Source organism: Symphodus melops (genome assembly GCF_947650265.1).
Source record: "Symphodus melops genome assembly, chromosome: 19".
In the NCBI taxonomy this organism is placed as follows: domain Eukaryota; kingdom Metazoa; phylum Chordata; class Actinopteri; order Labriformes; family Labridae; genus Symphodus; species Symphodus melops.
In genome coordinates this window covers 19,194,788-19,220,349 of record NC_136709.1, presented here as the reverse complement: position 1 = coordinate 19,220,349, position 25,562 = coordinate 19,194,788, and the positions used below count along the sequence as shown (strand labels likewise).

Genomic DNA, 25,562 nt, shown 5'->3' with positions numbered 1-25,562 from the left:
ACTTTCACGGTTTGAAAATAGAGCTGGCTAAACACTGAAGCTTCAGCGTCCACCACATGGTCACAACCTGTGTGATCATCCTAGAGGGGAGGGGGAGGGCGGGAGAGACAGCTCTGTTTTATTGTTTGAATTTGGACTGCAGTACCCATTTTAAACACTAGGTGTCAGAGTAACATACTGCTCCTTTAATAGTTGTAATGTTGGTCTCAAACCCCTGTGCACTCCACAGCTTCAAACTGTAAATTAGAATTATTGTTGACTGATATGTAGATCAACTTCTCCTTTAATCAAGAAATCCTTTTGTTCTGCAAAATGTTAGAAGACTGTAAAGGAACACGTTTTTTCAAACAAGCCCAAATTCCTTAAAAGTCTTTGTCTGTCTCACAAGTGAAAACCCCCCAAGGACAGTCGGTGTTCTTTGCTAAATGGAAAAAGAAAACATCAAATCCTCACACAATTACTTTCCCATTTCCTTTGTCGTCTTTCCTGGTTATCAGAATAGATTCTGCCCTACTTACAAATATCCCACATACTTTACATGTGACTTTACTTTTGGAGATTTGTTGAAAAAAAAATATGTAAGGAGTAAAAACAGTGTTCTGTATCATTTCTCTCTCTCTCTCTCTCTCTCTCTCTCTCTCTCTCTCTCTCTCTCCCTCCCTCTCTCTCTCTCTCTCTCTCTCTCTCTCTCTCCCTCTGTAGGACAGCAGGTGGTAAAGCTTGACAACCAGTTCAAGGTGATGTGCGTGGTCCTGCATCCCAGCAATCCGGAGGTGTTCCTGTGCGGAGGTTACAGTTCTGTGGTCAAAGCCTGGGACTCCCGCAGCCGCAAGGTCAAACTTATTAACCTCCTTAGAGTAGATTTATCGTTTTTATTAACTCTGGTTCACCACCTACCGTTTCACCTTTTTATAAACCTAAAGGCACGTCGGCGTTAAACACATGCTCCTCATCCAGTTTTTAATGCTGAAGCTCCTGGCTTCCTGTCAGTCCACGCCTTGGGCTGAATGCTACTAGCTCCTGGGTGAAATTACCCCACTAGATAAAGTAGGCCAAGACCCACAGGCACAACATTAACCCTCTAATCGTAGGTATTTCCATACAGACTCATTCAGTTAATCTGGATGCTAGAGATGATTACTCTATTATTTTCAAATTCAGAGCGAGAGCAAATGGTAGGCAACCCCCCACAGCCGTTTTGCCCCTCGGCCCTTGCCACTGTGTTTGCCAGGCAAATGTCAAACCAACAGGGTTTGCAGCAATGGAAGTGGACAAGCAACCTGGTGCAGACAGCCGACCTTAAAAGCCTCTGCAGGTTTCTAATAAGCAGAAACGTGCTCAAACTTGAATAAATCAATTTTTAAAAATGTCAAATTAAAAACACTGGAGATGCTTTTTAAAAATCCGAGAGCGGCTAGAATGCAGAAATGTTTCAAGACTGATGCAGAGCTGGCGAAACACTGAAGCTTCATTTTTCCCAGGTCAGAGACAGTAAAAGTCAACAATCTGTTTCAACCTGCCTTTACTTAGACACTACTAGAAAAGTGCTGTGTTTTGATGTTGTTTAATGTTGTGTATTTATATAAACAATTGATATTTTTAAGTGATGCTTCCTCCTCTGTCGTCTGACTGACAGTCAGGTAATTTACCATAAAATTCAGAAGAGCCTGACGCAGGTTTATACATTGGTTTTGCGTGTTTGTGCTTCCAGGTTGTAAACGTGTACAAAGCAGGGATCCAGCAGACCTTGGACATCCTGTTTCTCAGAGGTGGTGTGGACTTCATAACCAGCTCTGACTGTGTGAGCAGAGACTCTGCAGACCGCACCCTCATCGCCTGGGACTACCAGACCACAGCCAGGGTCTCCAACCAGATCTACCATGTACGGCAAATCCCGCGTGTGCTCCTGAGTCAAAGAAACTAACAGCTTAAAACCTTACAAGCTGTTTGAATTTTAATGGTGAAAGTCATTTTTATGTGAAGACGCATCAACCCCCTGATGTGAAACAGGCCGGTAATGAGGAGAATGTGAACCTGGAGTATTCTGACAGTTACATAGTGTTTGAAAACGTTGAGCTGGTGCTGGATGTTTGAAGCTACCTTTGAGTACATTCTCATCACTTAGACAGTAAATTGAGCTGTTGTTGTTGTTGTGCATTACTTAAAGGGTCTTCATACTATTAGGGTGAAGGCAAAAATGAAAAACTGCTGAACAGCTAATTTTGTATTATTATAATGCTAACATTAGAAATGTCCCTGTGGCCATAAGACTTTAAAAAGTGAACGGTGGAGTTGAGGTGCAGATCGTGTATTAGTAACCGAAAGAAAAGGTCAAGTAATGAATTAATTTCCCCACTGAGTTGTTTTCCCTTCCTCTCTTTTGGCCACCAGGAGCGGTTCACATGCCCAAGCCTCGCTCTCCACCCACTGGAGGAATCTTTTGTTGCCCAGACTAACGGGGACTACATGGCCGTGTTCTCCTCACAGCAGCCGTACAGAATGAACAAGAGGCGGCGCTACGAAGGACATAAGGTCAGTGACGGCTGCAGCCTTGGGATTTGGTGGTTGTGTGTGTGTGTGTGTGTGTGTGTGTGTGTGTGTGTGTGGGGGGGGGGGGGGGGGGGGGGGGGGTAGGGGGCGGGGGGTTGTTACACATGCCTCATCAATACTGAATGTTCACACACAAACAGCTTTGGCAACATCTCACATGTGTTCACATCTGTGCAAAGGCAGTCGAATAATCCTTTACTACACCCAGTGGATGTGCACAGCAGATCCATAGCCTGCAGTGTGTCCTCTCCAGGCAGCCACCCCTTCCTAAACAAACACACTGAGTGTGATACAATACACCGAGGGAGGCAAAGAGAACAATATGGCCGCCCATTATTACTGGAATCATGTTCAACTGCTTCACTGGTTTGTTGACTGAAGACAATACAGAATAAGAAACACCACACTTTGTGCTTCTCTTGTGATGATTGAGTCAGTGAATGCACCTTTTTCTTTGACGTTAAGCTGCCTGAGTCTGTAATCAGCTGGATCCCGATCCAGTCATTATGCAGACATTTTATCATGCGTGCATTAAACCAGCTTTTGCTGAAAGGTTAATGCATTCTGACGAACACATCATACTCTTATTTTGTAGGTGGAGGGATACGCCGTGCAGTGTGAGTTTTCTCTGGATGGATCCATCCTCGCCTCTGGAAGCTCCACCGGCTCTGCTCACTTCTATGACTATCACAACGCTCGCATGTTGCACACTCTGGCTGCCCACAGCCAGCCCTGCCTCTGCGTGTCCCAGCATCCCGTCCTGCCGGCGACTGCGGCCACCTGTGACTGGGCTGGAGAGATCAAGGTCTGGCACTGAAGACTCTGAATAGACAGGCAAATATAGACTCAAATATTAGAAGATGAAGCACGCCATCCAAGAAGAGATGAACCCTTAATTTAACTGGAAACTCATGTACACATCCGTCTCACACACACAATCTCCCAGAATCTTTTGGAATAGGACGAGAAGTTGGAGAAAAGAACGTTTGGAAGCCAGCTAAAAACCTCTTTTTTATGCTTTATATCCTGTGTTGCTGTTACTCACACTGGCATGACAACAACGCTCCCTCATGTGTACATCTTTCATGTTAATCCATATCGGTCCCTTTGTTTTCACATCCTCAAATCAAGGAAAGTTACAAGCTACCTCATGCTTTGGAAACCAGGCTTCTAGTCGCAAACCAGCAGGTTAAATCATCATAATTATGTTGTTGATTTTCTTGTCAAAACAAAAAAAAAAGAAAAAAATCACTTTGGATGTTTTCTAATGATTGGTATTTTACATTTCACGTTACACAAACACAACACTTTCCTCTGCGCCTTTTTGTTCTCACTGGCTCTTTATGACATTTTCCCTTTTTCACACTGGCAGCTTAGAGCATCACAGAGAAACCACAAGAGAAAAGCAGACATCTGTCAAAACATTGTCAGGTCCTTTCAAAAGCCTGCCAGTCAACAACAGAGGTGAAGTGCACACACGTCTCTGATCTTTATTCTGCATTCGGTCCTAAAGTACACTTTGCTGTTTGCTGCTGAGTGATGTGCCAAAGGCTTCATGCCTTTTTCTGCCCTTTTGGTTATTTATACTGTCGTTTATAATAGTTAAATTGACACTGATATTGTCTTAGATGACACATATAGGTATTTTTGGAGAGATCCTTTATGTCTTTTAAATTTCAGAGGATGAAACATTACAGCTTCAAAAACACAAACACTGTAAAACTTTAAATAAAAGCCCATCAGAATTGTAGGGCCAGTCTCTTGACCAGCTTGGTGTTGATGCATGTTCTGACAGATGCAGCAGTTGGTCTTACAAAGAAGAGAAAATCAGGGAATATTTTTTTTATTCATTTTTTGATATCTTAATTTTTTGTCCACATTAAAATCATTTCTTTGTGATCTAAACATACAGTGTTGTAGTCTTTTCCAGCTATGCCGTACACAAGTTTTGGCCCGTCTCAAATGTAGGCACATGCTCATTTTAGAAACTAAAGTACCGTAAGTAAAAGCGCAGGCCGTTAATAGACGCTCCATGGTCGATAGATAAAAATGTAAGATCTACATTTGCAGAAAACCTGGATGTAACTTTTTCACAGACGTTAAACAGGTAAGCTATGAAAGTGTTTCAGTTTAATTCATCATGAGTCACTCATAAAAAATATATAAATAAATCAAAGCTAAACTAATTCTTGCTAATGCTGTCTTTTACTAGCCATGTTTTGATTTATTTTGAAGGCAGATCTCAATTAAATTAAAATAAAATGTAATATTATTATTAATATTATTTCAGTACTGAAATAGCTCGTATGCAGGTGTGCATAGTGAAGTACAAAGCAAGAGCAAATTAATTACGTATTACACTTGTTTAATGATATCCTCGTTTTTGCACACGGTTCAATATTTTTTCAGGCACATTTACAATTTGATAGCCTTACCCATTTTTGCTTTGCCCAAGTTTTGTTTGAAGATAATGAAAAGCCCGTCTCATATTGTCACCGGTGCCAAATAAAAGCAGACTAGGAGTTTTACGGATGGTTGACTGATGAGCGGCCAGCTGTGATCCTCTGTATCAAAAGGATTACAGCCCCGCAAATAAACTTTGAAAAATAAGTTCCATCGAGGTCTATGATGCATTTCCAAACACCCATCTTTATTAAGTAAATAAACATACAACAAAAATATATAACCATGCATCAGACAGACACACATGTTGACATTTAGACAGCTGGCCTGTTGTTCCTGGACAGAGCTGGAGGTAGGACAGGACAGAACCACTTCAGCCTCTTCATTCGGGGTCAAAACATTCAATAAATATAACACCAACTCAAACTGTATTAAAAAAGTCAAAGTGTAACAACATCAGTGTACGTGTCTTTATCCTTTTTCAAACATTATGTCCTCTTAAAAAATACTATATATCCTCTTAATCCCTGTACATTACGTAGATTGGGTGCAAACTTTTTCATCTCTTATGACGCTTATTCGGTGTAGCACATAAGAATATGATTGAAGACTTTATGGTTAATGTGGTGCAGTCATAAACATGAGTCATATGTCATAAAAGTGGTGATCCTTTTTATAGTCTTTAAAACAACCTTTAAACCAGTCAACAGATCTGCAGGAATGGGAGAGGTAGGTAGAAGCATTGCCTTCCAGAAAACAAATCCAATCACGTCCTCTGCAGGGAAGAGCTGAGTTCTTATTAATAAGCTGATCCCGGTTGCCATTCCTTTCAGATCTATAGCCACGGAGGAGTAAAAACAAAACTCTTAAATATCTAGCAGGCCGAAGGATGCACAGATGTGGGGGGGAAATGTCATCATTAATCTTCGCTTCGTTACCAACAGGCAGAATGTCTTCACCACTTTCTATGTACGTATATAAACACAGGCTTGGACTATTTTCACAGTGTTTCTCTAATTGAGCATGCTGGTATAAAAACAAGACACTGAATGCACATGTTTGCTTTTGATGGGTTGTTTCTTTCCACCACTTTTCCAGAACCTTTTCGTGCAAACATTGCAGAACTGCCCAGCTTGCCTGGAGAATATTCCAATTAATCTCTCCAGAAAAAGTGGAACACCCAGCACTTTTTGTCTTTTGGTCTGTGAAACTAGAGTTTGTATCAGGGGAGAGCTCTGGCGGTGCTTGCTCGATTTTCAGACACGGATTAAGCATCATTGTTTTTTACTACAGCCATTCTCAATGCAGACCTTCACTTAAATATATCCCCAGTGTAACAACAAACCTAATCCTTTGCCAATAAGATGTGCATGTCATGTCTGACAGGAAGAACATTTGCTGTAACAGTAGTGTACATTTATAGTAACAATAGTGAAGACATACATAAAGTATTTACACAGTTGTTAAGGCAATTTCACAAGAGTCCTGCTTGGAAGGTAACTACTGTGCAGTACTGGCTGAGATTAAATCATCTCGAGTTAATACAAAAATAAGAAAAAAATCAATTTTGCACTTTAATCATATCTACAGAAAGAGTTCAGTTTTCTTAGTGGCAATATAAAGCATTTATTTTATAATGTATACATTCATTTTAGGGCCCAATATTCCAACAAACAAGATCAGATACTTCTAAGTTTCCAATTAACTGCTTTGAAATCTAACATCAGGAGGGAACTCCAAACACAATTTTGTGCCTTGCTTTATACAATACATGGAATTTAAATACAGTACACTTTTTTCAAGTAGGCATATCTCTTATTTAGCCAATGAATGAAACACGTTTAGTAGTCAGTGCTTTTTACAGACGTCCCCCTGTGAAAACAGTTGAGCTGCAAATGTGTTTTTTTACATCCTAGTTATATGCATTATAAAGCATGCATTTTAAGAGAAAGCAGAGGATAACTAAATCTTTTTAACAGCGTACAGTCAGCAGGGTCCACTCTACATAATGGATAACCCCCCCCAAAAAAAAAAAAAAGAAAACATGTGTAATTAAGTCACCCCATTACACACGCTTTATTCCATTATCTATACTGTATATATTAGCGCAGAAGTTAATGGTCTTTTGCTGGTTTTACTAACAGTACTTTACTAAAAAAAAATGCACATTAAGTTTATGTCTTCTGGTCTGTGCTGTGGTTTTATTCTGGTGGCTCTACATGGTTGTTATTATCGGAACAAAAACGTAGCTGGTTTCAGGTAGCAACACCTATGCATGACATACAATATAAAAAGTGATGCAGACTGCATTAAACGTGCCTTGGCAAAAAGATACATAAAACAACAACATCCTAATACCCCATTACACCAAGCATTTGTTTGCTGCAGGAAACGTTTGAGACAAACAGTACAATACAGTACAGTAAGTTAGGAATCATAGTCACCATGCATAAAATGGAAAACTGGCTCTTGCCACTCAGTTAAGCAGTGTGCCGTACAGCTGAGCCTTGGTCAAACTGTCCTTTCTTGTCAGTCCTGTGCTGCCAAATTTTTGGTATCTTGGAGACGTCTTCTTTGGGAGTGCAGGGCCGATGCTAATAGCCGAGCTGGAGCTGGGGCGAGGCCGGACACTCGGTCTGGGGCTGGGATAGTGTTGAAGGCTTGATGCTTCGAGGGAGCTTTGGAGTAGGGACTCAGGCGAACTGTCCGCACTCAGATTCACGTAGTCCTTCTTGGCACTGCTCAACGCGGTTGCTCCCCCACTGCTCTCCTGTGCTTTTGAGCTCCCTGAGAGGAACTGCAGACTGCACTCGGAGTCCTGACTGTCCTCCTTGGACCTATACAGCATGGATGTTTTCTCTTGCTTACGATGCTCCATTGGCTTCGTACTGCGGCTGGGCGAAGGGGCTCCCAAATCAAAACACTGGTCCAGCACACGACTTTGGAAGACGTCATCTCCTTCTTGGAAGCTGCTGTAGAGGTTTCCTTTGACCTTATTGGAGGGGCCTAATGCAAACTGGCGCTCAGAAAAACTGTACGGAGAAGCCCGGCCTGCGATGTTATGGTAAGAGAATGTGTTGATATCTTCCACACTGAGCTGTCTCCAGCGGCTGCTTAGGTCATCCTCAGGGACCTGGACGTCAGATGGACTATCAAGAGCTCCACCTCGAGTCTGGCCGAGTCCAGTCGTGGATCCCATGCTGCGAGAGGAAGCCAAGCGTGGCGTGCTGGAATGGTACGGTTCACTGAAGCAAGAAGCCGTCCTCGTGTATGCTGGTGAGGTGCCTTTCTGAGGGCTTCTGGAGGTCACCATGTGCTGGATACTCAGAGACTTGGGAAAGCTTGGGCCGTCTTTATCATATGAGGATGTGCTTTTGCGCCCATAGTCCCCACTGCCACCGTCCCGCCACTCCATGTACAGACCCTGGTGGGAAGAGGATAATGTGCTGCTTGCAGTAGGTCCACAACCACCACCTAGTCCTCCCTTGTCATCCGATGCAAGGCTAAAGCTAGAGTAAGTGCTGGAGGCAGGGAGGCTACCAGTGCCAAACTCATCCTGGTGGTGGAATGGTGATGGAGGCTCATGGTGGGAGAAGCTTCCAGAGTGGTAGGCGTCCTCCTCTGGGTTGCTGTCTGTGGAGTTCTGGGCATGGAGATGGAGCAGGTTGGGGCCGTGGAGGTCGACGCTCTGTCTGCGCTCTGTATCTTGCCATCGTTCAGGGCAGTAGAGGGCCGTGTCACTGCAGTACAGGTCAGAAGTTTTATACGCAATCCGCCGATTCAGGTGATCAGAGCTTTCTGTAGCTGTGAGAAAGTCGCCATCCTGCCGCTGTGGGCTGGGTGAGCGTGTAACAGGGCAACTGCTTCCTGGTTCAGGCTTTTCAAGGACCTTGGCTATTACGGCTGTGGGCACGGCGTCAGAGTAATTCGAATGGGAAACTGCCACAGTGGCGCCACCACCTCGATTATGTTTTTCCATGTGGGAACTGATACGTTCCTGAAAGTCCAGCGGAAGCTAAGACAGGGAAAGACAAACAGAGGACAAAAAGACAAAGAAGCAAGGATGATTTGGGGAAGTAAAGACATGAATTCAAGTGCAGCATGTACGTATTCTAAAACAGCCTCAATAATTCAAAGAAAGAAACTTGAATCTTTTCAACAATTAAACTTTCAGCATCTGCAACAAAAGGTGTTTTAGAGGTGTCCCTCAAGGACTTTAATCTATAGCTCTGGTTTCTAAAGTAATTCATTTTACAAAGTTCACACGTTCAAGACCACTTGGTGTATCTTAGGGGAACTGCACCACTTTTCCCACTTAATGAACTTGTCAGAGAACGGCTGAACAAAAGATTTGTTTGTTTGCTTTCCTTTTCTACCAACACGATCCTGTGCTTCATTTCATACATTTTTGTCCTTTCAATTATTGATATTACCTTCTTCAATTTATTAAAAAAAATCATTATGAAGGAAATCTATCCCATTTGTTGTATACATAAACATCTATGCAGACTGTTTTTTTGTACTCTTTATTATCTCTGTTTGTCTTTCTTCCTCAAATGCTCAAGCAGACTGACATATAATCTGTTTGATTGGTGCATGTTTGATAAGAACTCTTCCTGTCAATTACAGACTGGTTCTTTGTGCCAATTAAAGCCGGTCAGGGTCAGTAGGAACTGTTCATGCCACACTGATTTTTCTTTTTTCTCCTCCCTTTTTTAATCCTTTCATCTTCCTCCTCTTGCTCCGGTGCCTTCTCGACCAAAGACTTTTCATTCCCTCTCTTTCTCAGTCTTTTTTTTCAATGTCTCTTTATTCTGTCTACCATCAAACACGTATCAGCTCCACAGGGAATGGCTTAGATTCAAATTAAACCAGTGCTCTAGGTCTCCAGCTGGGAATAAAAAAAAAAAAGATAAAATACTGACTCTGCTTTGTTAAGAAATAGAAGCTCGCCTCGGTGCAAAATAACCTGCATCTTTTAAGTCGAGGCTATTTTTAGCAGCAGCTGCCTCTCCCAGAGGGAATAGAAATGGAAAGTAGGTGAGGCTGTGTGTGTGTGTGTGTGTGTGTGTGTGTGTGTGTGAGGGGGGGGATATACAGTGTGTACTTTAAGTAAGCTAGCTCAGCATTAGCTGCTATCTCAGGCAGATCTTAATTAAGAGTCACACAGTTTAACAGTTTTAGTCCACGTGACAGCATCAGTGTTACTAGTCTTGCTCCATTTAATAACAGGGTGTCAAAGGGGGGAATAATTCAACTGGATTTGAATATCAGTTCTCAACTAGACAATATCTATTTATTCTAAATACTCAGCTTTTTAAAGATATTTTACATTTACACAACACAAATACTTTCTCCTCTGATGGATTATTGGTCATTGATTAAATAAATAATGCTACCTTTGCTGGTTCTTTAAAAGTCATAAAAGTAATAGATTTTAATTTACATGGGGTCTTTATTTTACTACTAAAGTAAATAATATCAACTTCCATTCCCAGGTTTTCCTGTTGATTTTGACATTTAGAAAGCTAACTGCCATTAACAGTTTTTTTATTTTTTTCAGGAGTAACTGGGTGGCACATTAATACTAAAATGATTGTTTTCCACCTATTTTTTTTTAATGATTAATAGTCTGTCGGCCTATTCTGGTGGAATTTAATCAAAGAAAACATTCAACACTGGTTTAACGTTATCCAATAATTGTTACTTCATCACGAATGAGTTGGGAGAACTTTTCTTCCTTTGTGCATCAGGTGTCGTCTGCAGCCAGGTTTTCATTCATGCATTATGCACCGCCAAGATGCAGACAGATGGCACTTCAGACTGCAGACCTTCATTAATCTGACTGAAAAGGCCATGAGCACTGTGAGTCGCTCTTATTGGGAAAACCACTCACCAAGGTCTTCAGTGTTACATGGACACAATGTTGGAAGCCACTCTCTATCACAGCAGTAATATTATGAGAATAGTTCATTTGAACACTTACCATGGAAGCAAAGAAAGAGGATGATGGAAATCCAACAAACTAAACTGAAGACAAGTTCACACCACTGTGTAGTCACGTGTATAAATGTCTGAGCACAACTCTTACTAAAGACTTCTCTCATAGAAGTTCTGATGGAGAAATATGGAACCATTGAAACTGGATTTGAAATGCCTGGAAAGTTTTGTTTTCTTTGATGGGATATATAACGGTTAAAATTGGGCACATTTTCTAAAGTCAGATTTAAAAAGGGAGACAAATTGAATTCCGTAATATATAGAGAAATATAAAGAAAGGCGTAATATAGGCCACTATGGCCACTCTGTGACTTAAATTATGTTTTTGTTTAGCCTAGAAGTACACAAATTAGATAAATTTCAGCCTAAACCTGATGGTATCAAACCTCAGTTGAAACTTTCTCAGTGTCCTTTGATTCTCTCATAAATTATTTTTGGAAAAAGTTCAACTAAACAAATCTACATAGTGGTATTTTGTCTAAAGTTTAACGAAATGTCAGTGGCATACAGTCCTTTCCTTGTTGACCTTATTTTGACGCCCAAGTCAGCAGACTCTACATACGCTGTGACACAGATAGATGATGCAGTTGTAGTAGCAGTGTTGGGGAGCTCACCTCAGACATCTTGTGTGCTCTGTAGTGCGACTTGGAGCACTGCAGCAGTTGGGCTGCCAGGTTGCAGTCTTTCCTATACAGGTCCTGTAAGAGGCAGAAAACAATATCCTCAAACGCTACTTATTCATAAAATAAAACCTTGTTCGCTTCCGTTAGCGTTTGACCAAGGGGGGGATGATGTTCAGACGCCTCTGAGAAAATCTGTCACACTTTAGATGTCAGCCTTCTAATTGTTGGGTAATTATTTTTTAATTATGGGGGGCTTCGGGGGAAATAATTACACAGTATTACATTGTACATGCAATGTTAGTGTGGTACTACAGCAACAAAACCTCTCAAATCTCCCCATTTATCATTGAGAGGTATTTATACATGTATTACCTGAATAGCTTAGCATGTATCTATTACAAAGTGTTCTATTTTATTAGGTGCACATACATGTTCTCAGACGTAAGAGATCTACTGTCTGCCCAGTAAAGTCTTCAGTGCATGTCTGAAACTGTGCATTTACTTATCTCCACCGTCCAGCTCTGGAAAGCTTATGCAGCATTATCAAATCTTTCTTTGTGTTTTCCTTCTATAATGAATGTTGTTGGGGGTTTTTTTGTCCCCCTTAAATTTCAGAGCAGAATGAAATGTTCGCCTACTGCCGCAGCAGATGGACATTTTAATTGTTTTCTGTGTGTTCTTGAATGCACGTGTGTGGGCGGTAAGCTGGTTTAGCCGGCTTCCCTTCCTTCCTCTCCTCTCTGAAATCCATCCACTTTTAAAGGTCAGCTCTCAGTGCTCTGTAGCCTCCCTGAGCCACTATCACACCCCAGCCCTGACAACGCTTCCCCTCGCATCAAAGGCGTCTTTTTGACAGTTCATAGTTAACAGTGACTGCTTTCTGAATCACTCTATGTCTTCCATGTGTCGTCGCCAGGGGACATTTGGGCTACTGTAGTTTTCGGGGTACTTTGAAAAGACCTTTGAGACCTTGGTGTGATGTCTTAGTTTGTATGCATCGCATAGTGTGTTTCTTCTGGTATTGTTAGCAGATGAATGGTAGCGTGTCAGGGCTACAGTACAGTAGTGAATATAATGTACTTTCTTGTTGCTAAACGTAAACATGGCAGTTATTTCCGTGTTCATTTTGCGTCTACATGTGGGTTCATTTTCCTTCAGTTTGAAGCCTCTTAATTTGCTACTCTCTGATCATTTGGTGCACTTGGGGCCATTCTCGTCTTGGTCCTTCGCCGAGTGGTTGTGTATTTTGTGCCCTTTTAAAGCCACTTTTTCCCTGTCTCGCCATGCTCTGTCTGCAATCCACCCGTTATCACCTACTGTAGACTGAATGGGTGTTCCTTTTAAGATGAATACAAAATAGAATATATTGTATGCAGTATATTTGTAGTTGTTTTCCCCAGCAGGCTGTGACATATTTGAAAGCTTATTTATTTACTTGTTCCAGTGTGATAGGCAGTCAGTTCAGCTTGCCCCCTGGAGGAAATGACTGCCTGGCTGCTGACTCTGATGGGACGAATTCTCTTCTCACTTAAAATGAACCTTGACTCCAATCAGCCTGGCTGGATCTGGGGGTGGGAGGGGGATTCTCAAAATACCCTATAGCTCGGAGGTGCTGAAAACTACCATTGACCCGGGAGAGAAGATCTTACCTGACCTTGTCCCGCAGTTGAAAATCACTTCAAAGAAAATAAGGCACCACATGCCCTGAGCTCAGAACAACGCAGCCCTAGCTTCTAGTTCTGGCTGGCATAAGGACGTCCATTGATTTCAGTATAATCACTAAGGAACACCCTGTGGCTCAAAGTTAAATCCTTTATCTGCTGTGACTCCTCAAAGCTCAAATATCCAGGACTTCTTTGAAATACATTGGCTATGTTTGACTGGAGTGTATTTTCTCCAGGAAAAATATCCAGCTCTTATCTTTTCTGTTTCTTCAGCCAACTGTTGTTTTGACGCAAACAAGGATTAATTACTGACCAGCTAAAGAAAAAACAGACGCCCCGGGACTCTAGATCTCTGTGGTCATGAACCCCACATGAGACTGCTTCATTTGTTGGCCTGAAGGTGAACTATAATTGCCCAAGTGGAGTCTTGTGACTTGGAGAATATGTGTGGAGGGCTGCCAGAGGTTTCAGTGGGAGTCTCAATATCAGGCCACTCACATTGTCCTCTCTGAGTTTATTAATGGTGATCTTCGCCTCCATGAGGTGGTTGTTGAGGACGATGATTTCCCGGCTGAGGGCTCTCTTTTCCTCTTCATGGTGATGGGACTGCAGTGGAAGAGAGAGAAAGAATCCGCAGACAAAAAAAAAGAAAGAAAGATGATCCAGTTAGACAGAGGAGATGATAAGACGAGGGGCAGGAAGTAAAAGGTGAGAGGAAAAGGGTCGAGTGTTGAGATAACAAGAGAAATATGAGGGAGCCAAAGTTGGAGGAGCAACTGAGGAATGATGATGATGGAAGAGGGGGGGAGAAAAATCTAGAGGAAGAGTTGTAAGTCACTATCAGTGTGAAGCCAGTGCCAGCAGCAGGTCTTAATTAAAAGAAGATTACACTTGCCAGTGCTCATATCGTATCAATTACTCTGGATAAAAGAGAGAGAGGGATAGAAGAAGGGGGAGATAAAGTCGAGAGGAAAATAAGAGGAGTGAGACAAAGAGAAGACAAATGAAACACCCTTTCTATTTTTAGTGTTTATTGTGAAATATATTCAAAATGACTTTTAGCCTCTTGAACAGTGAAGCCTCATGATGTTGGTCTGCTGGTTGGATGGTTCGTCTCTGCAAGCTTTTATCTCAACATCTACGCGTCATCTTTTTTCCAGTCTTGCTCTTTTGAGGATGAACCATGACAAATGTGAGCAGAGTTTGAGGTTTTATTTATAGACCCTCTCATAACAAAAAGTTAAAAAAGATACGTTATCACGTTACAAAAAGACCTCCATGGAATTACTTGAGTACATTTATGCTCCCATTAAAATTGAGGCTCAACTCAGAAGAAACGATTTGCCCTCTTTAGTCAGGGCAGCATCTTAAAGGACACCCTAATTATTTTCCAATTCAACCAGTGTAAAAATGTCTCAAAGCTCCCAAAGCATGTCTGTAAAGTCTTCTAAATCCACTCTGATCCTGTATTTGATCATGTCTATAAACCCCTCTATTTCAGCCCTGTTTAGAACAGGCTGTTTCTGTGTCTGTAGCTTTAAATATGTAAATAAGCTGTGTCTGACCACGCCCCCTCTCTGGAAGGGCTTGGGTGTCTCAGGCTTTCTTGCTTCATGCCCTATTGTTTACAGTGAGGAGGCAGACTGAAAGAGCAGAACAAACGCCTGGCTGTGGGAGTGTCACCCACGTGGGGGAGGGGTTACTGCCCTTTGTGATGTCATAAAGGGAAAATCTCCAAACGGCCTGTTTGTGCACACATTTTCTGAGAAGAACGGCAGGCAAAAGAGGATGGACTTTTCTCATGATTGGAGGGTTTGAACACAGGCTAGGGACACATATTGATGGTCAGAAAACATGGTAAAGTTTATTTTGCATAATATCGGACCTTTGAAGATTATGTCTATGCACGATGATCCAGATCTTTTTTTTTGGTAGCTTTGGTAGCATGTCTTAATGAACAGTTTGAAAAGTCAAACAACACAAGAATAACAGAGAAAGCAGTAACATTGAAAGTTATAGAAAATGCACGTCTACTTGTTCATTAACCTGCTGCCTCTGTTACATTGTGTCATATTGTTATTCAATTTTGGAGAGTAAGAATCAAACCAAGGACATCAGTTTATTAAGCTAACCCTTGCACCTTAGTAAGACAATTATAGCAAGACAATTACCTCCGCTTAACATAAAATTAACACAATTAATGATCCGTTCTTTTTCATTTTATTTATTATTTCTGTGATAAAGTTTCACATCTCTTTGTTAGATTTTTCAATGAGCGAGTCCAACCTCCATTAAAAGATTTTCACCAGCTGTGCTTGGTCAGGAGAGAAATGAGGGCACAGCTTGATGACTCCGAGATGCACTGATACCGACACTGAACACACACATATATATATACACACACACACACACACACACACACACACTTTCATTATACATAAAGCATTTTTTTTTACCACACACACAGGCCTGCCCCACCTCTCTCTATATCATCCTCTCTGACTGTGTCTGGTTCCTCAGTTCATCAGCAGTTTGTTTCATTTGAAACACCTTCAAACATAACTTTAGATTTGATTTGTTTCACAGGTCATGTGTTTCCCAGCAGCTGAGACGCGTGAGGAGGAAGCTTGTTGTTAATTTCGTTTAAATTCATTTTTCAGAACGAGGAGTTTTTTGTCACATTGGAGCAGAAGGGGCAGAGGTAGCAGGCAATGTGCTTGTGTGTGTGGGTGTGTGTTGGTGTGTGTGTTGCTGGGATGATTGCATGAGACTAAACTCTTGAGCGTGAACGTGTGATCAGCATACAATCGGATACATTTGAGAGGACAGGCCGGTCTCCCATCGCAGCAAAACGAGCTGGAAATCAGGTCAGCACTCAAGGTCAGCACCCGGTCAAGTGGTGCACCTCTAAGTGCAAAGACAACAAATTGATCTTGTCTGTTTCTAACAGCTCATTAAACAATAAACCAACAGCTGGTGTGCATGCTAATTTAGCTGTTTATCTTATTGCAAGGCTTAAAGGGAGAGAGACATCAGCTATCTTCATGAGCTTCATGGAGATGTTAGCAGATGTTCTTGCGTAAAGTAAGACCTGTGTTAGCGAGCACAGATAATGTAAGGAGGTTTTCTTTACGTTAATCAAAATGTGTTTCCAATGTGATTTACAAAAATCAATGTTTCTCATTTGGGGAGAAGTAATTCTGTCTCCGTCTCACACACACACACACACACACACACACACACACACACACAGACACATAATTGTGAGACTTGTCACACGGTATCAGCTGACAAATGATTCAGCTTTAAGCACTCATTTGACCTCCCACTCTTCTGTTTTCTAATTTCCTGATGGCGGTGATTGTTTTAAAATACAGGGGTGCCGAGCGAATCTAATCGGCGGCAATTAATGTCAGTTAAGCAACAGGCCTGCATTGATATTCAAATCTAATTCAGTCTCATTAATCTGCTGTTGAGACATGCCCACTTCCTGGCACTTTGTCTTATTGCTCATTACTCTAAATTAATATTCATATTTTGCAATGTTGAAAATGAGGATGGCGTTTTAAAAGCTCAGATATTTAACCGCTCCTTTTTCAGATATTGTTAAAAAAACAACAACAACGTTTTGTTCTGTCAAAAAAACATTTCTGTCTGATTCTTTTCAATTTGAGGGTGACGTGAGTCCTTTTAACACTCAGAGCCTGTTGAGTAGGGGTGTGACGATACACTAAATAAATAGATGATAATATAATCTTTCTACTCCTCCACTAACCATGACTCAAACTGAGCATTTTAACAGCAATTCAAATAAAAGCTCTTAAAAAAATATTTTTTTGTAATCTCTTCTTAAAATATTTTTTTCTGGTACGAGCTTTACTGTTTTAGGAGCTTTGGTTAGAACATATATTTCTCCGTTTTTAGAGAAGGAAGACAAAATGTGACCTTTATTTACTCAGAGTACAAAGTTCTCCTCAATGATTGGATCATGATCAAAACTACAAAAATAAGATTTATCAAAGTTGTTGCACGATGAAATATGGAGCAGTGTAGCTTTGATAAATATCCTCGCTACTTTAATCCCTAAATCAAACAAGCAGGTTCAAATTTAATCCCTCTTTTAAAAATTGTCGTTCAAAGTCGGAGTTCTACATTTGAAACGTAATCTTGCATTTTGAAGCAGCAGGTAATCTCTTCCCATCACTGTCGCTGCTCACTTTCATAGATCCTGTGATCACATGCTGATGTTTCATTTCACAACCGACAGTTTAAAACAGAACAGAGAGCGATCTTAAGAAGCTCCATGAACAAGATCACGCGCTGTATTTTGGCGAGAGGGACGAAGTGTTATTTTAATTACAGCGTTATGGCCGGCGGAAGAAACACAGCTGTGCACACTGATTTTTTTGATTTTTTTGCTATCTTTTCTAGTCACACTTTGTTGGACGCAGCGCCTGTCACCAAACGCTCTTATCAGTTTGTGCCACACAGAGCAGCGTCAAGGAAAATTAATATGCAAATTTTGGACTATCATATCTTAAGGAGATTGACCCAGTGGATGAGGAGGAGGAGGAATATTGTTCCTCATCACAAGGCGGCTCAGAGACTCGCTGCTTCCCTCTTTTTTCCCCTTTTTGAACATTACACATGCAAGTTTGTGCTCAGCAAGCAGATGACCGTGATGTTTGGACACGCTTTAAAAGCTGACTCAGCGAACTAAAGGTCACTTCTCTGTGCGGCCACATGATGAAATAAAACAGTAACACCAGACAGAAACAAAGCCTTTAGTGCTTGTTTCAATTATTGATCTGAAGGCTTTGTTGAATTGAGTGCACAGGGCATAAAAAGTGAGAAATGTCAGTGTTTTTGTTCGACTTCACCCCAATTTGTTTGAAGTATTCTGCCGGAGATTCGGCCTCTCCGCCGGACAACAAATGAAGCCAGAATCCCATGAGATGCAATTACCGAAGACTGCGGTTCAGATAGGAGAGCAGAAAGCTCAACTTCAGTTAAATACAGTCTTACTTTTGGAGGGAGGGGGGAACAATACAAATACAATCCGACTTTCGATCCTCGATAAAGCGCATTTTCAAAGGCGGACACCACAGATAACCACCTCCCTGAACACGAGTTTTCAGACACGGGTAAGAAGTCGGTCACGGAAAAAAGAAAATCTCTGCAGAACTTAAGTGATTACCTCCTGATTGAGAGGATTTTTAGTTCAAGTACACCTCCGTTTGTGGCAGATAGAGGTGAGCAGCTCAGTTGGTAGGTCGACTCTACGTTGGAATTAAAACTCATTCTTTGTATTTCTTGGGCTTGCAGAGAATTACGCAGAATGCCAAAGCTTATAAAGTGTTTATGAGAGTTGTTTTGTTTCTTGACTTAACAAAAGGAAAATAGACTAGAAACTTCAAAGTAAGCTTTGTGTTCTATGGCTGCTGTATTTTACGTTTGTAAAACAAGACCAGGACTTGCTTTCAATCCTCCAATGAAAATTCTTCTGTAGCAATAAAATAGTTTTGGATCACTCGCTGCGTATTCATGGCCTGGATGTTGTTGTTTTTTTGCTCCACAAAGAATTAGGGGTAAATAATCAGGGGCCTCACACCTGCTGAGTTCACTCTGGTCATATTCTGACAGTAGTGTAAACGTGACTAAGTAGTGCACTACTCACTGAAGAGCAGGGACAACACAGCCAGCACATCCACACAGGATCTTCTCACATGACAATCACTGAATCAACCAATCATTATTTGTACAGGGCCAATTTATAACAACTGTTATCTCGAGACGCTTTACCAAAGAGTGGATGGGATAATACGCAGGCAGGATTTCTCCTTTGTATTCCTCACGTTCCTGTTGTCCACATTTCCTGGTGTAGGTCAGAGCAGGCCGTGCAGGAATGAGGACGGCGATGGTTTAGGGACGACACAGTCCAAAGGTGGTGGCTGGCTGTCAGGGACGTCGGGTGGTAGTAGCGCCAGATCACCTCGCTGAAGGACAAGGTCTACAAGTTCCTTTTACAACCGTATACATGTGAAACTTATGGGGATATATCATCTACTACTTTTACAATGGCTTTAAACTCCCATGATCCTCCTTTACTCTATATACAGTCAATGTTCGCTTCACAATTAATCACTGCTCCAATGTTGCCATGCATGATAAACTAAGCAACTTAAAAGCATCGATTGTGAATCAAATATTATTGATCATGCTAATGTTTTTTGTAAAGCGGCTTTGGCCAAGAAAGAAACGATCAGAGACCCCTGAGATGAGCCTCTGTGTTTCATGAGCACAAACATTCATAATTGTGATGGATGCCGTAGATACACGACGCTAATCCGGGAGATGCTCTGTGTAAAGCTCGAACTAAATCATTTGTCATTTTTTGATTGTTCTATTGATCAAACTTTCAGATGAGATATGATTGATTCAATCTGTAGAATATAAGTCAATGCTGACAGATGCCCAGCAAAGACCCCGTTTGTTCCCTGAAACACTTGACTATAATATGCTAACATACAGCTTTTAAACAGTGATTATTAGTTTGGTATTTAACAGAATTTTGCTTTTGAATGTTCTTATGAAAAGGAAGCTTAGTATTTTTCATTTATTCTGAATACTTTGGTTTCATTTTTGTGGGGGCTTGGGTCTAAACAGATCATTAATGACAACTTTATAAAACATATTGCATTTGCTTGATTTTGTACAGAAAGTATCCCTTTAAAGGTGACGTATTATCATCCTGTTTAACCAGTTTGTAGATGAGTCAATGTTAAGATGAATATATTTGGGCTAAAAATTAGGCTTTTTTTTTTTTTTTTTTTTTTTTTTAAATTGAGTAAGCGTTGTCAGTTTCTTCTGTTTCTGCATCACAATAAGAAGTAATTGGCAGCAGGACTGTGTTTAGTTGACACCTCCTGATGAAGTGGACATTACCCCTGTTAGGGGGGCAATCAATGAGCAAGCCCTTGATTTCCTGCCAGTTCCAGAGCTGCTGTTAGCTGTTAGTTAGCTGAACCTGCCAAAGACTCTTCTGAGGATGAAGAGACACAATGACTTTCAGCACCACGGACAGCTCCTTTCCATCTGAAGGGCTGCAGCTGATTGTCAGCTGGAAACTGAGCTGGTCGAGCTCATAAGTCTTTTATGGTCTTTTATGAAAGCTATTAATCATAACTGTAATAGAACAATATTTTTTACAGTACATTTAGTTTTTATTAGTGGTGAAATCTGTCATAACAAGGAAGAATGTGCCACTTTTTGATCCATTAGCTGGGTACTCTTTATCTGTTTTTGAGGTTCACACTGTCCTTTTTTTCAACATGACTACTTTTATTTAACCATCAGTTACATTTTAAAACATTCTGGGAAAACATGAATCACTCTTTTAGTTAACATACATTTTATTCAATTCAATTCAAATCACTATTTGTCCCAAGGCAACATTTAAATTAAATGTTATATATTATTATAAATGAATAAAAACACATATATTTCAAAGGGACTTGTTGTAATGTTTGTGCTGTTCTTCTATCAATAGGTCGCTGCATCACATTTTTTACTTTATCCTCTGGTGCTGCTAGTTTTGCCTAATTAATAATAATGTAACAAGAGCTGATTGCAATTATCTGCAGCCTGTGCTCAGTCTGAACCTTTAAACTGTGATCTATTATTATATGATGTATTTTGAGGAACATAGGGGTTACCTTACTAATAATTGTATGCAAATATGTGTTTCTGCTTGCACAAGCAGACTCTCAGAAGAGGCTCGAAGATTTCATTAGAACTCTGACTAAACAGTCTCCCAGGTGCCGGGCTAAAACTAGTTCACTGCTGACATCGACAGAGTTATATTGGGGCAATGTGATTATTCTTCTTCGGTCAAAACAGATTATGTTTTATTTCATCCATACAAACAGCTTCATCTGAAGCAATCTTCATCTACTCATCAAACACTTCCCCCTGTGATGCACCTTGAGTACAAATACATCAATGTCATCGCTAAGTGAATCTTTTTTTTTTCTTTTTTCTAGGTGTTAATCTCTTGATTTGCTCTTTGTGTAATTGTTTTATTCTTCACAGTTCTCGCCCGACCTTGCCGGCCCGGGCCTCTCAGAACTTTTAATTACGTGTCTCATTTGATTGGAGCTGCCTTTATCGCTGCCTGCCTGTCTGGACTGTCTTCTACAAAGGAACATTTTCCCCCCTTGAAATGCCATTGCATGACATGACATCAAAAGAAATGGCAATCCCAATGAGCCCTGCCTCAAAAAAAAAAAAAATCAAAATCCCTTACTGTCTCCTGCCATGAAGACCGATTTGCTACACCAAGGCTCTGTGCGAGACAGACGATCCCTTTGAAAAGGCAACAATTTTCATAATCATTTTCACATGACGAGAATAAGTTGATGCAACGTGAGCTGTAACGGAGGAATGATCCATGATGGGGACACGTTTTAGGCTCTCTGTCTTTTCACGGTACGACAAAGCAAGAAGGATTACATTGACCCATCACAAATAATAGGCAGCAAATACAGCAAGACAGATGCTGTTGTAAATTGCTGTCCTCTGAGCATACAGTGCTGCGTGTCATGTCCGCAGTGATTTATTTCTATTTTCATGCCTCGCTGGTCCAACACCTCGCATGAGTTCAGAGAACATTCATCCAGCAAATCTCCATTATCTTCTGCACATTAAAATATATCTGTTCACAGTAACATGTGACTCCTTGAAAGGGTCACTACATAAATTACGACGCGGTCATAGTGATATCTTGCCGGGGTAGGTGAAATAAATAAATAATTGATCACTACTCATACACATACCTCGTCTTCTTCTCCCCTTTATATATTTCGGATAATATACGTGTGTTAACACTAGCCTTATACCTAACCAGACATGGATCCTAACGCAACATGAGATTTTATGAGATTTAAATGTTTTAAAGTTGTGCTCTACGGAATCTAAATACAGATTCTTTTAATTCACAAAATCAGATTTTTTTTAAAGGACAGAGATGTTTCATGTTATTCTCTGTTTCAATAAGTTTAAATAAGTCTCAGAGCTCCTTAAAATGTGTGTGAAGTGTGTTGTTGTAAATCCACTCTGATCCTGTATTTGATCATGCCTATAAAGCGCTCTATTTCAGCCCTGCTCAGAACAGGCTGTTTCTGTGTCTGTAGCTTTAAATATGTAAATGAGCTGTGTCTGACCACGCCCACTCTCTGGAAGGGCTCGGGCTTCTTGGGTGTTCTTGCTCCTTGTGAGAAGAAAGACTCAGAGGGCAGAACAAACACCTAGCTGTGGGAGTGTCACCCACCTGGGGGAGGGGCTACTGCTCTTTGTGAGGTCATAAAGGGAAAACCTCCAAACGGCCTGTTTGAGTACACATTTTCTGAGAAGTGGAGCAGGCAGAATACAGGGATTGATTGACTTTTCTCACCTGTTTGTCGACAGGCTAGGCACACATTAGGGCTCAGAGAACCATGGTATCATGTATTTTGCATAATATCTGTCCTTTAAATCCATATACACATGTACAATAGGAACAATAACCTTTTGGTTCCAGCGGCGCTTTGACTATTCATTGTTGAATATCAGTGGGGAACAGTTTCCAAAGTCTTGAGGTTGCCATGTAGTGACAGATACCCTTTTGTTCAAGCAATAGTGACAGTATATCTCTCGCCTGTTGACCCCAGTCGTTAAGCTCAGCTAACCTTCAATGAGTCTGTGGTCAAACTTCTCATACAGATATGAGACTGATATCAATCAATAACCAATAACCTCTCAGTCGTCTGCCATTACTGTATGTGATGGGCAGAAAAGCCTCGTGTGTCAGACTTCTGATGAGATTACAATCCACTTTAATCAAGACACTGTAAGTCAAAAGGACAGAGCTTGGTTCATCTTCTCCTCTGATTCTGGCTGATAAATACAAAAAGGCTGAGAGGCTGAATTCTCCGAACCAGATTTGATTGGACAGCTGCTGCTGAGTTGACCAGAACAGCAGTTAGCAGTAATAGTTTTCTAACAGAGTTGCACGGCAGGTAAGAGCAATTACTGTGGACATTGATTGCGCTCCCAGTCTTTGATCATGTAATTGCTTTGAGAGAGATGAAAGCGCTTCTGCTGCTAAACAGGTGCGCTCGAATCGATGGTGGTAAATTTCTCATTTCTCAGACAAGAGAGAGACGGAGCAGAGGGAGTAAATGTCATCATTGCTCGCACATTATCTAGTTTTATAAGACCAAAGTTTAACATGATATCATTGCTTATAATTGCCGTGTTGTAGAGCTGAAGAGGGCGTATTTGTGTTTTGTATCTCATCGCGCCTCCACGCTGGCTCTTTTCCAGATGTTACTTTTAAAAGAGGTCGAGAATTTTCAGCATGTTTTTAAACACTTAATACAATCATCGATATGAATCATTGAAATGACCTTACTACAGGATCAGACATCAAGGAAACATGACTTTTTTTTAGCGAGACCAGAGAGCTCCGAGACCAAGATAAGAACGTAATACCTGGAAGATTGTGACCAAAACCAGGGATACAAATCAAATCATGAATGAATGAAAGCTATTTGTACTTTTAGAAAGATAAGTTTTTCCTGTAATCAGGGTAATGACGTGGGAAAATAGTCGTCACAGAAAAAAGAGGTCTGCGGTCCAATACAGATTTCGAGTACTACAAAACTAGTAGGTAAGTGTGCTTTTAAGTGCAAGCAAAATGGCTGCGTCTTCTCCGACTCTAACCCTGTCAGGATGCAATTAGAAGAAGAAATTCAATGCCAGAGAACATTTTTCAAACAAAGGGCTGCTCCAGGCCTTTTATATAACATAACTCATGCTCACATTAAGCATTTCACCATCGAACACAGAATCATCATCCGCTGTGCCACCATTAATGACGGCCTGAAGTTTAACACGGCCAGTTTAAAGGTTAATATTTCACTGCACATCTTGAACTTGTAACATTCTGGGTTACGTTTTTATGATTTAAGCAACGAGCTGCTCCTTGTTCCTAAATGACACAATAGAGTAGTGAATTCATGATTTCTCAAAGCTAATGGCCATAAAACAAACCTGCGGCATCGTCAAGCGTTACAGGTGTTTAAAAAAAACCAAAACATAATTAAAACAACATTTGCACTTACAGTTCTTCAGAACACTTCCTTATAACTTTTGACTCTACGTTAATAACTGTTTGTTTTATTTTTTTGTTGAAACTTCTTTTCAAATTCTACTTGTTGTGACTCTTATTATGTTGGATTTTAAGTGTATTTTCTCTTGGGTTGAACTGAACATATTGTACACTTCACAATAGAGCCGAGTCGAGGTCATGCTTTCTGCTGGATATCAACTTTTCTTTGTCTGTTGATGTTCAACAGCTTGAGCAATTTAAGAAAGAAATACAAACTGTAAGTGTAGGTTGCTTAGTAACTGCAGGACTTTTCACGAATAAAAGATTTAAGTTCAAACTTTGGGTCACAAGCTGTGTGTGTGTGTGTGTGTGTGTGTGTGTGTGTGTGTGTGTGTGTGTGTGTGTGTGTGTGTGTGTGTGTGTGTGTGTGTGTGTGTGTCTTACTTCACAAATCCCCATCACCTTTATTCATGTTTTATGAGAGTCTCGGTGGGAACTCAGTGGTACAGACACCATTAAGATTCTACAGTTCTTTCTTAAATTAATACAAACAGCTGTGGCAGTCATGAAACGTTCAAGCCGAAGGAGTGGAACTAAAGAGACACCGTGGAGAAAGTTGTACGAGGATGAGTAAGAGTGAAAGGGGGCAGTTAAAATCTGTGACCCTCGCTTAGAGGAAACAAACACACATCACCTCATCAGAGCAAGTCGGAAAGACATAAAAGAAAAGTGCACACGCTGTTCAAAGTCAATGTCATTGCTTGCAAAGATGCGTTCGAGTAAAATTTCTTATGAGCACCGAAATATGCTCAAAGTATCATCAGAAGGAGCACTCAAGCTGCAGAATGTGTCAGAGGTTAATATCATAACACATTCTTTCAGTGGGTGATAATTACTGATGGATTCTTCCTCTATTACTGAGCCAAAGCCGCCCATCATTACAATAGATATAACACTCTTCAACCTGCACCTTCATTGTCACTTTCATAAACATGAGAGCACTTCAGGACGGCATTAAAGCTCCCATATTCTGCTTTTTCTGCTTTTAGATGCTATTTAGTCACATCTGTGTGAAAAATTCAAAGTCCGTGGAAACGCGACTTCTCCTACGTTCTCCTGTATGAAACGCTCGACCCCTTATCGCCCCCCCCCCTCTTGTCAGTGTGACATCGT

General features: G+C 40.9%; 2 protein-coding genes across 7 annotated transcripts in view; one reads left to right on the top strand and one right to left on the bottom strand.

Moving 5' to 3' along the window:
* Positions 1-25,562, top strand: part of wdr25 (WD repeat domain 25) — a 63,663-nt gene that overhangs the window by 13,297 nt on the left and 24,804 nt on the right. For 3 of the 5 annotated variants that reach the window (XM_079370315.1, XM_079370316.1, XM_079370312.1), the window contains 4 exons: positions 703-833; positions 1,712-1,882; positions 2,392-2,532; positions 3,146-3,355. In XM_079370315.1, the coding sequence (XP_079226441.1) occupies positions 703-833; positions 1,712-1,882; positions 2,392-2,532; positions 3,146-3,355 (653 nt within the window). Of the gene's footprint in view, positions 1-702; positions 834-1,711; positions 1,883-2,391; positions 2,533-3,145; positions 4,456-25,562 lie in introns of those variants that run through there. The other 2 variants (XM_079370313.1, XM_079370314.1) reach the window with 2 other exon arrangements.
* Positions 5,180-25,562, bottom strand: part of begain (brain-enriched guanylate kinase-associated) — a 36,911-nt gene continuing 16,528 nt past the window's right edge. For both annotated transcript variants that reach the window (XM_079370311.1, XM_079370310.1), the window contains 3 exons: positions 13,739-13,846; positions 11,568-11,651; positions 5,180-8,968 (listed from right to left, as the gene is read on the bottom strand). In XM_079370311.1, coding sequence (XP_079226437.1) covers positions 7,430-8,968; positions 11,568-11,651; positions 13,739-13,846 — 1,731 coding nt within the window. In that variant the 3' untranslated portion in view covers positions 5,180-7,429. The remainder of the gene's footprint in view (positions 8,969-11,567; positions 11,652-13,738; positions 13,847-25,562) is intronic.